At 30.8% G+C, this 16,460-nt stretch overlaps 1 protein-coding gene across 2 annotated transcripts in view; it reads left to right on the top strand.

Moving 5' to 3' along the window:
• LOC145248893 (uncharacterized) overlaps positions 1–15,903 on the top strand; it is a 33,081-nt gene extending 17,178 nt beyond the window's left edge. For both annotated transcript variants that reach the window (XM_080110663.1, XM_080110662.1), the window contains exons 4-5: positions 10,027–10,167; positions 14,806–15,903. In XM_080110663.1, the coding sequence (XP_079966789.1) occupies positions 10,027–10,167; positions 14,806–15,295 (631 nt within the window). In that variant the 3' untranslated portion in view covers positions 15,296–15,903. The remainder of the gene's footprint in view (positions 1–10,026; positions 10,168–14,805) is intronic.
• The last annotated feature ends 557 nt before the right edge of the window (positions 15,904–16,460 follow it).

Below are 16,460 nucleotides of genomic sequence, written 5' to 3'. Positions count from 1 at the left end.
ATTTTCCATTCAGCAGTTTAAATGCTTTAAAATTTGAAAAGGCATGACTTAATACATTATTTATTAATTTTTTTATTCTACTAACAAAAGATAAAAATGGCTGCCCGTTTTATGAAGAAACCGAAATAGATTTTGGTAGATTTAATTCTATAATTAAAAAAAAAAAAAAATTAGGATTCTTAAGTTATTTATTTTTAATATTTGACACTTTTGCATTTTTAGTTTTGTAAATATATTTGACTAGCAGTTCAGCCCGGCTTTGCTCGGGCCCTATCTACTGTTCATAACTTGCTCTACGTGTGAATACACTTTATGTAAGATTTCAAATTTTTAGACCAAAATTTGTCTGAGTAATTTCGTAGAGACAGCAGAGGTCATTTTTTTTAAACTTTGACCCCAATTTTAACCCCTTAACATTTATAATTTTAGCCTCAAATCAAAATACAAAGTTTTACCCATCTCCAAGTTACCTACATCTAAAATTTCAAGTCTTTAGACCCAAAATTGGCGGAGGAATTTGGTAGAATCTGCTAAAGTCAACTCTTTCAACTTTGACCAAATTTTTGCCCCAAAACTGATTAAAATGTTTGCCGCATGTCTGAATATCCGTTATGTATAAATTTCAAATGTTTAGACCCAAAATTGGCTGAGTAGTTTGCTAGACACCACAAAGGTCAAATCTTTTGAATTTTGACCCCTTCACAGCTCAAATTTTTGACCCAAATTGATTAAAAAGCTTGCCCTAACTTTGAATTCACTTTATGTAAAATTTCAAATGTTTAGACCAGAAATTGGTTGAGTAATTTGGTAGAGACCGCAGAGGTCAATTTAAAAAAAAACTTTGACCCCAATTTTGACTGCTTAACAGTTATTTGTTTTTGCTCAAATCAAATTAAAAAGTTTGATCCATGTCCAAGTAACCTACATTTAAAATTTCAAGTGTTTAGACCCAAAGTTGGTGGAGGAGTTTGGTAGAATTTTCAAAGGTCAAATCATTGAACTTGTCCCCTTGACAGCCAAATTTCTGCCCAAAAACCGATTAAAAAGATTTTCCCAAATTTTTAGACTGAAAATTGACAGTTATTTGGAAGGGAAATGTACACAGACACACACACACAGACGTTTTCACTTTTATAGATATATAGATTAATAAGGTTTTTGTTTAGAATTCTCCCTGTATTAAAAAAAAAGAAAGAAAAATCTGTATGGTATACATACCTGTGATGTAACAAAATATATTCCAAAAATTACATAAATTGAACAAATATTTTTAGAAAGAAAATAATTTTTAAGCAATGAGAATTTGTCGGCATTACAACATAAATCTTGCAAGTTTTGAATTATTGAGTTATCTTCCTTGTTATTATTTTAGTTTTATTTTTCAAAATGGTGGGCGAGACAATCATTCTTTGGATTATCATGAAATTTGATTTTCTAATTTAAAAATAAAACTAGTTTATCAATTTACACAATTTTTGGAATATGATATTTTTGTTTTGTTACAGGCATGTATATATAATTTAAATTTTTCTTTCTATTTTTTTTTTTTTTTCAAGATAGGACAAATTCTGGACATGAACCAATAAAAATAATGTATATGTCACATATATACACACACACACAAGAAGTAATTAAACAATGTTATTAGTAGAAATGACAGGTTTGAGGATACCAGTTTGACAGTTAATCTGGATGCTGTATTCTGACTGATAATACAGGAGCCCTAACTCTTTGGTAATGCTTAGAGCTGCTGCTCTATCATCAGTTATATAATATTGGTATGTTTGTAGAACCATGTCGCCTATGGAAAGGGACTCTGGACTTTCCTATGTCTTAAATGTCGGCTGATTGTACTTGTGTTACATGTTTCGTATTATGCACAAGCACTTTGTCTAACACCTCTTACCATAAAACTGAAACTACTTAATAAAATGACAGCTCAGTAAAGAAATATGATCAAACCAGACACACACCCAAACAAAATTAATTCACTTCTTCCATTGAGAATCGTATTTGTAAATAACTGTGGACTTAGAACTAACTTAGATGATGTAGAATCATTTCTTCTCACTTTGTGGATATCTTCGCACAACGTGAAATTAACTTACACTCCTCCACCCCTCTAACCACTAATATTTCTGGTTATCTCCTATTTTGCCATAAGGACAGACACATGCACGAACTTGGGATTGCTATTCATAACACCCTCTTCTTGACTAGAGAATCCAAATTAAAATCAGATGACCAGGCTTTCATGTGCTTTAAACTAAACCTGCAACATATTTTAGTTAGTTATATTTTCTTTACTGTTCTTTCTCAACCCAAAACTGTACCCTAATCAATCACGTATCTGATAGCATAGATGTAGCACTAGATACTAGTACCCAAATACATGTATTTGGTAACTAATGTCCACCACAGTAATTGGCTTGGTTTCTCTAGTTACACAGATGCAGCTATATATTATTTATTTTCTATATATTTTATTTATTTTCTATATATTTTATTTATTTTCCATATATTTTATTTATTTTCCATATATTTTATTTATTTTCCATATATTTTATTTATTTTCCATATATGTTATTTATTTTCTATATATTTTATTTATTTTCCATATATTTTATTTATTTTCCATATATTTTATTTATTTTCTATATATTTTATTTATTTTCTATATATTTTATTTATTTTCTATATATTTTATTTATTTTCTATATATTTTATTTATTTTCTATATATTTTATTTATTTTCTATATATTTTATTAATTTTCCATATATTTTATTTATTTTCCATATATGTTATTTATTTTCTATATATTTTATTTATTTTCTATATATTTTATTTATTTTCCATATATTTTATTTATTTTCCATATATTTTATTTATTTTCCATATATTTTATTTATTTTCCATATATTTATTTTCCATATATGTTATTTATTTTCTATATATTTTATTTATTTTCTATATATTTTATTTATTTTCTATATATTTTATTTATTTTCTATATATTTTATTTATTTTCCATATATGTTATTTATTTTCCATATATTTTATTTATTTTCCATATATTTTATTTATTTTCCATATATTTTATTTATTTTCTATATATTTTATTTATTTTCTATATATTTTATTTATTTTCCATATATTTTATTTATTTTCCATATATTTATTTTCCATATATGTTATTTATTTTCTATATATTTTATTTATTTTCTATATATTTTATTTATTTTCTATATTCAATGTTGTGATACTGATAGACATCACCCTAAATTCTCAACCCACAGTTGAAGAGTCACTGTTCAAAACTACAAGGTACTTCAAGAAGGCTGACTAGGAAACTATCAGGGATCAGATCAGAGTTGCCTCATGGGGTATTATCTTTTCTTTTCTTGTGAAACAGTGTGCAAATGAGGTTACAGAATGGTTCAAAGCAGCAGTTGAAGTGCTTGTTTCCATATGAAAGGTCCATAGCAAACCCCACTCTCTGCAATGATTCCCTTCTACTTGCGCAGCTTCCATTGCTGAAAAGCAGCAGGCATTCCACAGACTTATCAAACATAAGTTCAGTGCAAGTAGTCAAAAATTATACAGAAGTTAGAAACAATTGTAAGAGTGAAATAGCCAAAGCTAAGAAAAGGCAGACTGAAATCACCAGAAAACGCATTGAGCTGCAGAAATTAGGAACTTGCAATTTCTGGAAAATTTCTAACAATGTAATAAATAATAGACAGTTAATAATTCCCCCATCTATCCAACAATCTTGAGGTTGTTTATATGGCAACTAAGAAGGCTGACCTGCTTGCCCAATAGTTTGCTTCTAATTCCACTTTATACCCAGCAAACCACTGCCTCCTAAATTTTCTTTTGCAGGCAGAAACCACACTCAATGATAATCACCCCTTCCCATGTTTGTGATATCATAAAAAAACTTAGATACCTTGAAAGTGTGTAGGCGCCTGATCTCCCTCAGCTATGCTATTAAACAAATGCTCTGCTGAGGTTGCCCTAGTTCTCTCCAAACTCTTCAACAAATGCCTTACCGAATCTTGCTTTTCTGACTGCTGGAAAATTGCTTCTGTTGTACCAGTTTTCAAGAATCCTCGTCCCATTAGCCAACTCCCTTTCTTCGCCAAAATCTTTGAGTCATTAAAAAATGAAGCACTAGTCCACCATTTCATAGATACTAAACTTCTTTCTGACCAACAATATTCAGATATCCTAACTGAAATATCTATACTGTGCACTGGATAAGATAGAGGAGGCTCGCGCAATAACCCTAGATATATCTAAAGCCTTTGACAGAGTCTGGTACGATGGTCTAAAAAATAAAGTATATAGTATAACGGGACGAATACTTATAATCAAATCCTTCTTAAATAGGAACAAAATCCAGGTTGTCCTCGATGATATGTCAAAACAACATGATATAAATGCAGATGTGCCACAAGGGTTGACCCTTGGACTTTTATTATTTCTCATATTCATAAATGATCTTTCTGATGAAATTGTCTCTGAGATATTTGCTGATGACATCATGCTCTATAACAGATATGAGGGGAAAACGAATGAATACATACTGAAGGAAATGACTGAAACCTTAGAGGAAGACCTCCAGTCTGTAATTGAATGCGGGCATAAATGCATGGTAACATTCAATGCTGCCAAGATTAAGCTTCTTGCCTTTAATAATTGCAAGAAACATTCTCAACCACTGATAGCCATGGCTAATGATACACTACCTGAAAGGGCTTCGTTCAAACTCCTTTGCTTAACATTCACAGGTAACATGAATTGGAACAAATACATTGAGGACATTGTCAAAGCTGTTGTAAAGAAATTGGGATCTCTCTATCATGCTAAAAAATTACTTGCACCTGAGAGTATCCTTTACCCCTTCAAAGCTACCATTCAGTCATGCATGGAGTATTGTTGCCATATCTGAACTGCTGCATCTGCCAGTAGTCTCTGACGCTTAGACAGGGTTCAGGAAAGAATCGTGAACCTAATAGGTTCTGCGTTATCAACCAAACTCCAATCTCTGTCCCATCTTTGAAATGTTACATCCTTGTGCCTGTTTTATAAGTATTTTTATGGAATGTGCTCTGATAAACTCCAAGCACTTGTATCCCAGACTCACCCTACAAGCAGCAAAATCCCACCCCTACACTGTAGAGGTCCTTAGATACCATAAAGCCTTTTATTTAAATAGCTTTTTTTTCCTTGAATTGCTAGATTTTGAAATTCCCTTCTGGTTCCTCCTCCCTCGATTATACCAACATATTGAAGTACAATGTGAACAGACTTTTCGCTGTTCAACTCCCCATATAGTATCCCTGTAAATTTGGTACCAAGTAGTATCCCTTTACGTCAAAGTGGCACTGTGCCTTGTTTGGAATGAAATAACAATAATAAAAAAAATAATATAGCAGGATAATGATATTAATAACGATAATTTAAAAATAATTAAAGTATCCACTAGGGGAGGCAACTCTTGCCTTAACATTGATGAATCAAGAACAATAACTACATAACTTCAACAAAATGATTTGTAATATATGTCATCTCTTATATTTACATTCTCTACTAAAATTACTACATTTTATATCTAGAAATGCTCTTTTTTATTTATTGGAAATGACTGAATATCTTTCATAAGTTTCAAGTTACAGTGAGGAAATATAATCCTCAAATTAGCAAGGTTTACATTTGTTAATAAATGTCATAATACGTTACAGTTAAGTTAAAAATATTTACAAATTCCGTTTTTCTATGTTCAATGCATTCGTTTACATTTAAAACATATTTTTTTTAATTTTTAAAACATTTTTTTTTAAAGATGCAATTTTAATTTTGTTCAAAGACTTTGATGTACAAAAAAAAGTGTTTTGTCCAGAATACCCCCATATTAAAAAATAAAATAAAAACAAGGCTAAATTATGTGCATACCCATGCCGAAAAAATCTCATATTCCAAAAATCACATAAATTTTAGTTTCATTTTTAAATAAAAAAATCAAATTTTATGAGTATCATAAAAATAGCTCCCTTGCCTGCCATTTTAAAAATGATCTAAAAAAAAAAAGAGATAACTCAATAATTCAAACTTGCGAGATTTATGTAGTAATGCCTACAAATTCTCATTAATCACTTAAAAATGATTTGCTTTATAAAAATAAAAATGCTTAATCAATTCATGCGATTTTTGGAATATGATATTTTTGTTTTGTCATGGCTACATATATCATAGAGATTTTTCTTTATTTTTGTTTTTAATATCTAAGCAAAAAATAGATAAGAAATAATTAACATTTTTTTTTGTTTCCTTTTATGCACGTGTTGTAGTACTGGTATATGGGGTCACATTTCACTAGCGGGACCTGTAGCAATTCCACAGAAGACTCTTTCATATGTAATATATTAACGTTGGCATTCTGTGGATGTTCAGTGTAAATGTAGATGCTCTGATATTATTGTAGCTCTTTTGTTAAAACCACAAAAGTATTTATCTAAGCTAGCAGGGACGCCCAGTGTAGCTTGGTTGTAAAATATGCTTAAATATGATATTTTAATTTATACAGATTTTGTATATATTATTATAAACAATTTTGTATCAGTTCTTATATATTATAAAGTTGTGATTTCCAAAATAAAAAAAATATATCCATATGACTTGGGTGCATCAGCTTGAATTGAAACTGAAACTTATGAGGAAAAAAAAAAAAAAAATATATATATATATATATATATATATATATATATATATAATGTTATTTGAGAAGGAAAACCGAGAATTAATAAAATAGTAATCAACGTTTCGTCCCAATTTCAGGGGACATCCTCAGGATTTTGTAGGAAAAATGCAGAAGAAAATGATCACAGACCACATGCGAGTGAAAAAGGAAAAAATCCTAAAGTCTTTCCCATTCTGGGTAGAATCTATAAATGTGCGTGTGGAAATGTTGGATTATTTTATGCATATATAAACACATTAAAACGTGATTCATAACTTGAGTTCCTTCAGCTATAATTGAAACTGAAACCCAAACTTATGAAGAATTCTTGGTAAAATTATTTATTACAAGAAATGGAATGTCGTAACAATTAAACGACAGTCACTCGGAAGAAAAAAGATGTAAGTGCGACACATAAAATAACACACACGCTATCGTATTAATATATAAATAACACTTTTTTTTTAATCCAGGAAAATCGGATTTCAGTTTAAATCATTAGAGCATCTACAGATATGAGTTGTCTGGTTTTTTTGTTTTATCAAAATCTGCATTTTTTTTTTTTAATAAGAAAAGACTAATTTTCTCTTTGATGAAAGATCTCTTTGAAAACTGAAAATGTTAATTTTGTGGTGAAGGCTATGATTTCAAGCAATTTATGAAGAGGGTAAAGGAGTTAGATGACTTCATTCTTATCCAGGATTTCCCCTATATTAAAAAACAAACATAATACATGTTTTTCTTTATTCATGTACCTATGACAAAATGAAAATATCATATTCCAAAAATTACGTAAATTGATCAAGTAGTTTTATTTTTACATAAGAAAATGAAAATTTATGAGTATCTGAAGAGTAACTGTGATCGCTAACATTTTGAAAAAAATCTAAAAGTAAGATAACTCAACTATTATTCATACTTACTAGATGTTGTAATGCCTATGAATTCCAATTAATCGCTTAAAAATGATTTCCTTTATAAAAATAAAACTACTAGATCAATTTATGTGATTTTTAGAATATGATGTTTTCGTTTTGTGACGGGTACGTACATCATACAGATTTTTTTTTTAATTATATGGTGAATTCTGGACAAGAACTTGTGACTTTTGTTTTATCAAAGAATGACTTCCTGTTCCTTTCCTTCCTCATGTTTACTCAGTGTTTTTGTCTTAATTTTGACTTTCTTAGTTGATAGTGATCAGTTATTTCTTTTTATTTGTACTGTCTTTTCTACACACACACACACACACACACACACACACACACACACACACACAGGAAAGGGGGGAGAGGCATTGGACCCAGGTCGAGAAATTCATCTCACTTTCAGCTTTTTGGTTGGTCACATTCCTGCTAAATATTCCATTGAGTCAAGCGATAAAATAAAGATTCAGTCATTCCGTATGAATCAGATGATTCTATTGTTTGCATAGGTTTCCCCAATATCTTTTTAGTTAGAATCTTTTCTAGAAAAACATTGTGTACTTATGGAAGAGACCACGTGTAGGTTGCCAATATCCTAAGTGAAAGTGTTTCTGTGGAATAAGTTGAATTTGAACTTGGCACACGCAGGTTGTCAATCTGTATCGTTAACCACTTAGCTATTGTCATCTCCCAAAATAGAGATTAATTCAAAGTGGTTGAAAAGAATAATTATGTATCACATAAAAAACATTTGGTTCTTATCCAGAATTCCCCCTATAAAAAAAAAAACAAAAATAAAAAAAATTGTATGATGTACATAATCATGATGATAAAATTTTATGAGTATGCAAGAAGTGACTCTCCCCCGCCATTTTGAAAAATATCAAGAAACAAAGGGAGATAACTTAACAGTGATTCATACTTACTAGATGAATTTCTATTAACTGCTTAAAAATGATTTTCTTAAAAATAAAACTACTTCATCAATTTACATGATTTTTGGAATATGACATTTTCATTTCATTACTGGTACATACATCATACATACAGATTTTCTTTAATTTTGTGTTTTAATATAAGTAGAATTCTGTACAAGAACCAAACATTTTCTTTTGCTTTTTTAAATATATGTTATGTTTTTTCTGTCTGTATATGGCACAACTATTTATTTGAATGATACAATGTAAATTTTTCATTGCTTATATTTCACTGTAGCAGTATTCAACCTGAGTGGGTTGAGCCAGTGCTAAATGAGTTCATTGCATCCCGGTGTCAAGGCAGTCCACCCCCGCTTATCAGCAGCAGAGTCCTCAGCACACTTCAGTCATTTCCATTCCTGCATTGAACACCATAAATGCGGCACACCTGCCAGCAATTTCATATCTGTCTTCACCGTTCTAATGTGGCACAATGATAGCCTTCTTTTTGGGAGCTAATGTTTCCCCACATTTAAAAGCCTTATACTCAACCTTTTTTGTCCTCGGGAAGAGACAAGTTGAAATCAGGATCCCAAATATGCAATAAATCACATGCCTTAACTTTCGAGTTCTAAAAATGCTCCTTCTTAAATGTTAAAATAGAAGAACTTGATTTTTATTAAATAAAAGATGAGTTATTTGCTTATTTCGTTTAATCACACCAAAATGGTCTCTACCAGTACTGACGCCGAAATCTCTCTATTTTTTTTTTTTTTTACATAGGAATCACCACTTATCAAGGCCTGGAGGCTACTCGAGGATAAGACTTATTGAGTCTATAGTAATCAATGGGAAAATGTAATCGTTAGTGATGGAAATTTGGTAAATTGGATTACTTAAGGGGACAGTTCATCAAGAACTTGTTTATGTTGGACTTGAAGACTACTAAATTGTAGTCAGCTGGAAAACAGGCAAATGGAAGAGAGTTTAACAGGCGTGCAGTTCTAAGAAAGAAACTTTGTTCATGGAATCTACGTTTCGGTTTAGGCACAGATAAAGAATGGGGGAAATTATTGACAGTGTTTTCAGCTAGACGAGTGTTTTTCATGAAAGTTTTGCAAGGGGGGGGAACCATAGATTGAAGCTCAGACTTGCACTTACCATAAAAATAAGACCCGTCAAGCAGACGCAACAGATGACATATAAACCACTTGTCTAAAGTATGTCTGCATATCATCCATGTTCATGGCTTATCGTTTAGTACCTGAAGAGCTTGTTCCTGCCCAGGGTGTAACAGTCTTTCAAGTGATATACCCACAGTGCAGACACACCAAGTTATACTATCCTCGGTAAACAACTTGTTATACTTATGTTTTGATCATCGTTTTTAAAGTATTTTTCAATTTAGTTTCCATTTTTTTTTTTTCATACATTAAAAGGTGGGGTCATAGTGGATACAAGGAGCTTTATCCTGACGAGTTCCGAAGTGATCGTTCCGAAGATGAAGAAAATGGACATCATCATCATCATCACCACCATCATCATCATCATCACCGGCACAAAAGGAGGTCCAGAAAAAGGTTGGTTGTTTCTTTCTCATTTGTATATTTCAGTTTTCTTTTTAAATTTAAATTGAATACCATTTAAATAAGGATTGATTATTTGGATCATTCGGAGAATTAGTTTCAGCGTGGCTGTTTTCATGACGTTTCAACCAATGTAAGCTTCAACATTCTTCAGGTGCATTCTTTTGAACTTGGTCATTTTTGAACTCTGCAACTTATATGTCTATATTGTCAAAATAACAACTAAGATAATAATAATCTGAATAATCCAAATTATACAAATATAGAAACAATAAATGAACATTTGGCACAATGGATAAAGGTGTTAATTACTATCAGTTCTAAATGATAGTCTTCTAAAGGTTGAAGGTTCGATCCTTACTATAGGCAGTAATAACTAAGAATAATACAATAACTAACTAGACCTTTTTGCCTGTTTTTAACAGGCAAAAGTTATAGCCCGTTGATTCAGAATGAGTGTTTTATGCCAAATTGATGGTTGAATGTGGTTAAATGTGCTCATTTTTGTATTAAATACTCATTTCTATTAATCCCCAAATGTGCATTGAACGGATACCATAATACCTGATTCACTGCACCTTATCATAACAAAGGCTCATACAAAATTTCAGCCAGATCGGCCGAGTTTTTTCAAAGAACGAGGCATAAAAAATGACTAAGTTCAGCATTCATTCAAGGTATTGGCTTCCTGAGACAAAATGCACCTAACATTGATGCTTTTTGTTTTTCTACTTCTTTTTTTCCAAAACTTATATCAACTGCAGCTTCAGCCCGATATGCCTGGATAACGTCGATACGAGATGTAGAGAATTCAGTTGGAGGAGCTGTCTCAACCAACCCACGGTGAACGCTGACACAACAAAAACAGCAATATTATTTTTCTGCACAGGCACCAGCATTTTTTTGTAGGCCAGAATGCACTAGTTTTTGAGTGCTGACTTTTCAAACTTATGCTTGACCTTGTGTCTAACCTCCTGGAGAGGAGGTAAATAAAATACTCATTTCTAGTTGCTTTATTCAGTTTGGTAAGAGGTGGAAGAAAAGGAGATGCTTGTCCAGAATTCCTCATCAACAAAACAAAAATATATGAAATGATATGACGAAAAAAAAAAGAAAGAATATTGTACACCAAAAATCATGTAAATTGATCAAGCAATTTTATTTTTATAAAGAAAATAATTTTTAAGTGAATTTGAGATCCTACCCCCCATATTAAGAATGATTTTCTAAAATGTAGCAAAATTTTGAATTTGTTCTTCTTTGACATAATAGCAACAATCGAAACATTGGATTTTAACTAAAACCAATGTTATCTATTTTATTGTCATGTCACAGTAATGAACATATCCAAAAATTACAAAGAACAATAAGGTAGAAAATTAATTATTAATGAAAATAGTTTTTGAAGATAATTAGCAAAAATTGAGTTTTGCATAAAAAGGAACCGGAAAGTTTGAAAACAGGGAGGTTTTTGGCCAATTTAGCAAAATTTTTGCTAATTGTCTTCGAAAACTATTCTCATTAATAAATGATTTTTTACTCTATCGTTTTTCATAATGTTTGTATATTTTCAATCTTGCGACATGACAATTAAGTAGATACCATTGATTTTACTTAAAATTCAATATTTCAGTTTCTGAATTTCACTAATATAATAAAGAACAACCGTTTGGATTATTTGGAGTTATCTCCCTTGTTCCTTCAGACTGTTTACATGATGACATGGCGAGGTCATTTAGCCATAAATTTGATTTTCTTTTTTAAAAATAAAATTACTTGATCAATTTACATGATTTTTGGTGTACAAGATTTTCTTTCTGTCATGGGTATATACATCATACATATTTTTCTTTAATTCTTTTTTATTGTGAGGAAGGAATTTTGGACAAGCGCCGAAAAGGAGTATTTTCCTCAGTGAAATGATGAGTGTTTGTTATTGTAAAAATGTAAAACTTTTGTTGCAGTAGTCAGATGTAGATTTGTTACATGCGATAAATCAATTTCTATTTTAGTCTGTTTCACTTTTTCTCAGAAACTACTGGAAAGATCTGGCTGAAATTTTTATGCACTTTTGTTATGATAAGGTGCAGCGAATTAAGTATTATGATATCCATTCAATGGACAGTTTGGGATTAATAGGGATTAGTATTTAATGCAAAAATGAACATAAAATTTAACCCTATCCAGACATAAATTTCATATAAAACACTCATTCTAAGTCAACAGGCTATAACTTTTGCCCATTTTTAACATGACAAAAAGTCTAATATATACATGTATTCTGCGCTAATTAATTTGTGCTTCTGTACTAAGTGTACATCCACAGGCATAGAGAAGGACCATTTGTCCTTCCCTGTCTGTGGATGAGGTTTTTGAAATAAAGAATATGAATGGTTGGACCTGATGCAAATTATATTGTGATGGAGTGGTGGACATAAAGTCAGTCCCGGGATTGGATGAGATAAGTGCAAATATATACTAGTAGAATACCCAGCGTCACCCAGGATTGAATGAGATAGGTGGAAAACATATAGTAGCAGAATATCCAGCGTCGCCTGGGATCGAATGAGATAGGTGTAAGATATATACTAGCACAATACGCAGCGTCACCTGGGATTGGATAAGATAGCTGGAACATATATATTATGGGAATACCCGGAATTGATTGATGTGTTTGTAATGAAATAATCAGCCCCAGCAATATAATCAAAGTTACAATTTTAGAAATTGGAGGGGGGGGGATAATGCGGCTCAAAAATGAAAAATAATGGTGGAAATTAGTAACATATCCAAGAATTATGAAATAAATGATGAAATGTGAGTTAATGGATTTGTGTGTTTTTAATGAAATAATAAGCCCAGATAATATATCAAAGTTATTATTTTAATAAGGGGTAGGGTGATAATGTGGATTAAATTATGAAAAATGATTGTCGAAATTAGTAACATATCCAAGAATTATGAAAAATGATGAAATATGAGTTACTTGATTGGTGTGTTTGTAATGAAATACCAACCCAGGAAATATATCATAGTTATTATTTTAGTAAGGGTGGCGCTAATGTGGGTTAAAATTATGAAAAATGATTGTCAAAATTAGTAACCTATTAAAGAATTATGAAAAATGATGAAGTGTAAGTTAATTGGTTGGCGTGTTTGTCTGGGCTCATGATTTCATTACAATGTATCCAAGTTATTATTTTAATAAGTGGGGAGGGGTGCGATAATGTGGGTGAAAATTATGAAAAATGATTGTCGAAATTAGTAACATATCCAAGAATTATGAAAAATAATGAAATGTTAGTTAATTGATTGGTGTGTTTGTAATGAAATAATCAGCCGAGGGAATATATCAATGTTATTATTTTAGTAAGGGGGAACAATACAGTTTTAATATAAGAGCTAGAATAATATTATGGTGCCTTTATTTATGCCGAATGGCCACAGAGTGGCCAGCGGCAATATATTACATATGAAAGATGCCGCTGTGGAATTTCCACAAATCCTGCTAGTCTATATATTAATACGATAGTGTGTGTGTGTTATTTTCTGTATCACGCTTACATCCGAGTCGTTTAATTGTTATGTACTTCCATTTCTTGTAATAAATAATTTTACCAAAAATTCTTCATGAGTTTTGGTTTCGGTTTTGATTTTGATTATAACTGATGTCACTCCAGTAATTTATTTTTTTTTTATAAATAATTTTATCAAAAATTCTTCATAAGTTATGATTTCGGTTTTTATTATGGCTGAAGGAACTCAAGTTATATATATATATTTTTCATAAGTTTTTATTTTGGTTTCGGTTCAAGCTTATGCACCCAAGTCATGGATATATTTTTTTTCATTTTTGAAATCGCAACTTTATCATATATAAAAATTAACTCTATAATAATATATACAAAATCTCCAAGAATTAAAATATCATATTTAAGCATACTTTATGACCGAGCTTTGCCAGGCGTTCATGCTAGCTTAGATAAATAATTCTACAGTTTTAACAAAAAAGCTGCAATAATATCAGAGCGTCTCCATTTACATTGAACATCTACAGAATGCTAACATCAATATATTACATATGAATGAGTCCTCTGTGGAATTTCCACAGGTCCCACTAGTTTTTGATTAAGAAAATAAAATTTCATGAGTAAGTAAGGAGGGACTGTTGCACATCACCATCTTAAAGAAACAAAGGGAGGTAACTCAATAATTCAAACTTGCAAAATCAGCCTTATAATGCCCAGAGTTTCCATTAATCGCTTTAAATCGTTTAAAAAATGATTTTCTTTATAAAAATGAAACTACTTAATTTTTGGAATATGATCTTTTAGTCTCATTACAGGTACATATATTATAAAGAATTTCTGTATTTTTTTTTTTTTTTTTTCAATACATGGGGAAATCCTAGACAAACACCATCTTTTTTTTTTTTTTACCTGCAATTATTTTTTGTTCTGTCTTCTTGCTGTAAAAATAACTTCTCTGTAATTCTGTGATTACTTTTTTATGTTATTTATTTTTATCTTGAATTTGTTTCTTGAAGATTTTTATGGTTGTGCAATTAAGAAAAAAAGTTTTTGTCTTTTTCAATGTTTTAAGTTTTTTTCTTTTTCCTTTTTTCCTTTCCAGGCGTAAAACAAAGAAACCACGACATCATTATAGATCTAGGTCTGATGATAGTCGAAGTGGTGATTCGGAACCGCGTCGTAAGCGACGAAAGAGTACGGGCTGTAGCAAACACAGAAAACACCGTAGGTCACGAGAGCTATCTTCAGGATCAGAGACAGTTCGCTACATTCGTCGTAAAATGCGCAAAGAACATCGGCGTCGTAAGCACAGACCGCGAAGGGTTTGTGGTGAAGAAATTGATATTAAGCCTCAACTCCATGGGACTGTCAACAGTCCTGGGGCAGTGCGTCGACGTCGCAGCACTAGTAGTAGTAGTCGACGTGGGGATGCGATAACTCGTGAGCGTTCTTCCATTCATGATCATCGGCAATCTCGGCATATGTCCTCTGATAACACAGACTCTGGTGCTGAAGAAGCAGGTTCGAAACGGCAGAAATTTCAACGTGACTATTCTTCTTCAGATAGTGAAGATAGCTATTGCATGTCATAGTGCCGTTGTTGTGTAATGAGTGGATGTATATCTGTTTGTTGTGTCTGTCTAGCATAAAACTTTATGGTGCTTGTTTAGAACTGAACCTGTTTTTGAAGCAAAAAGGCAGGAAAATCTTGAAAAAACTATGATGTATGTATGTACCCAACACCGGACGACAATATCATATTCCAAAACTCAAGTAAATTAATCAAGTAGCTTTGTTTTTTTTTTTTGTTTTTTTTTTAACTAAGAAAATTAAATTTTATGAAGCGAGACATTGTTTTGATCCTCTGTGATTTACAGATAAGGGGGAGACAACTCAATTTGAATTACTGAGCCCCTCTAATGGCTACAATTTCCTATTAAAATCACTAAAAATCGTAAAAAAATATGATTTTCTATACTTGATCAATTTACGTGATTTTTAGAATATGATATCTTCATTTCATTTTATGGCTACGTACATTACAAAAATTTTTCTGTAATTTATTTTTTAAAATAGGTTTAATTCTAAATAAGCATCAAATTTATAACAACAAAAAAAAAACACATTGGAACAATATGAAATGTAAAAAAAATCATATATACTAAAAAAAAAAAAATTAAAAACATGGATTTTCAAAAGACGTTTTTATTATTTCACCTTTTTCATTTTTTTTCTTTTACATTTCACAATTGAGTGATTTTTTTTTTTTAAATATGATATTATGACATTTCTTTTTTTTTTTTTTTTTTTTTTTTTGCATCAAATTAATCTGTCTGATTCCACCAGGGAAGAATTATATTCAGATTGGTAGTGGAAGAAATAGAAGCGCTTGCACAGTATAATGCATTTCAAAAAATACAGTTTAGGCAAAATCACTATCATCTCGACACTTATGTCGAAATTAGTAAAAATTTTAAAAAATTATGAAAATTGATCGAGTAGAATATCTGCTAGGATTATTTTTTACAAAAAAAAAAAAAAAAAAAAAAAACATACGCATTGGTGGTCTGCCATCGTGGATTACAATTATTTTGTCAAAATTATTGGCTGCAGTTATCTCCCTTGGATTTCAAGTCTCAACATTAACAAATACAATAAAACTAATTCGATAAATTTTATTTTTATTTTTCTACTTAATAATTTTATATAATTTTTAAAGTTTTTACTAATTTTAATATCTTTAAGTATATATTATTT

This window comes from Euprymna scolopes, chromosome 27, assembly GCF_053919585.1.
Source record: "Euprymna scolopes isolate OS-2025 chromosome 27, ASM5391958v1, whole genome shotgun sequence".
In the NCBI taxonomy this organism is placed as follows: Eukaryota; Metazoa; Mollusca; class Cephalopoda; order Sepiida; family Sepiolidae; genus Euprymna; species Euprymna scolopes.
The sequence above is the reverse complement of the archived record's forward strand: the minus strand, read 5'-3'. Positions and strand labels throughout refer to the sequence as shown.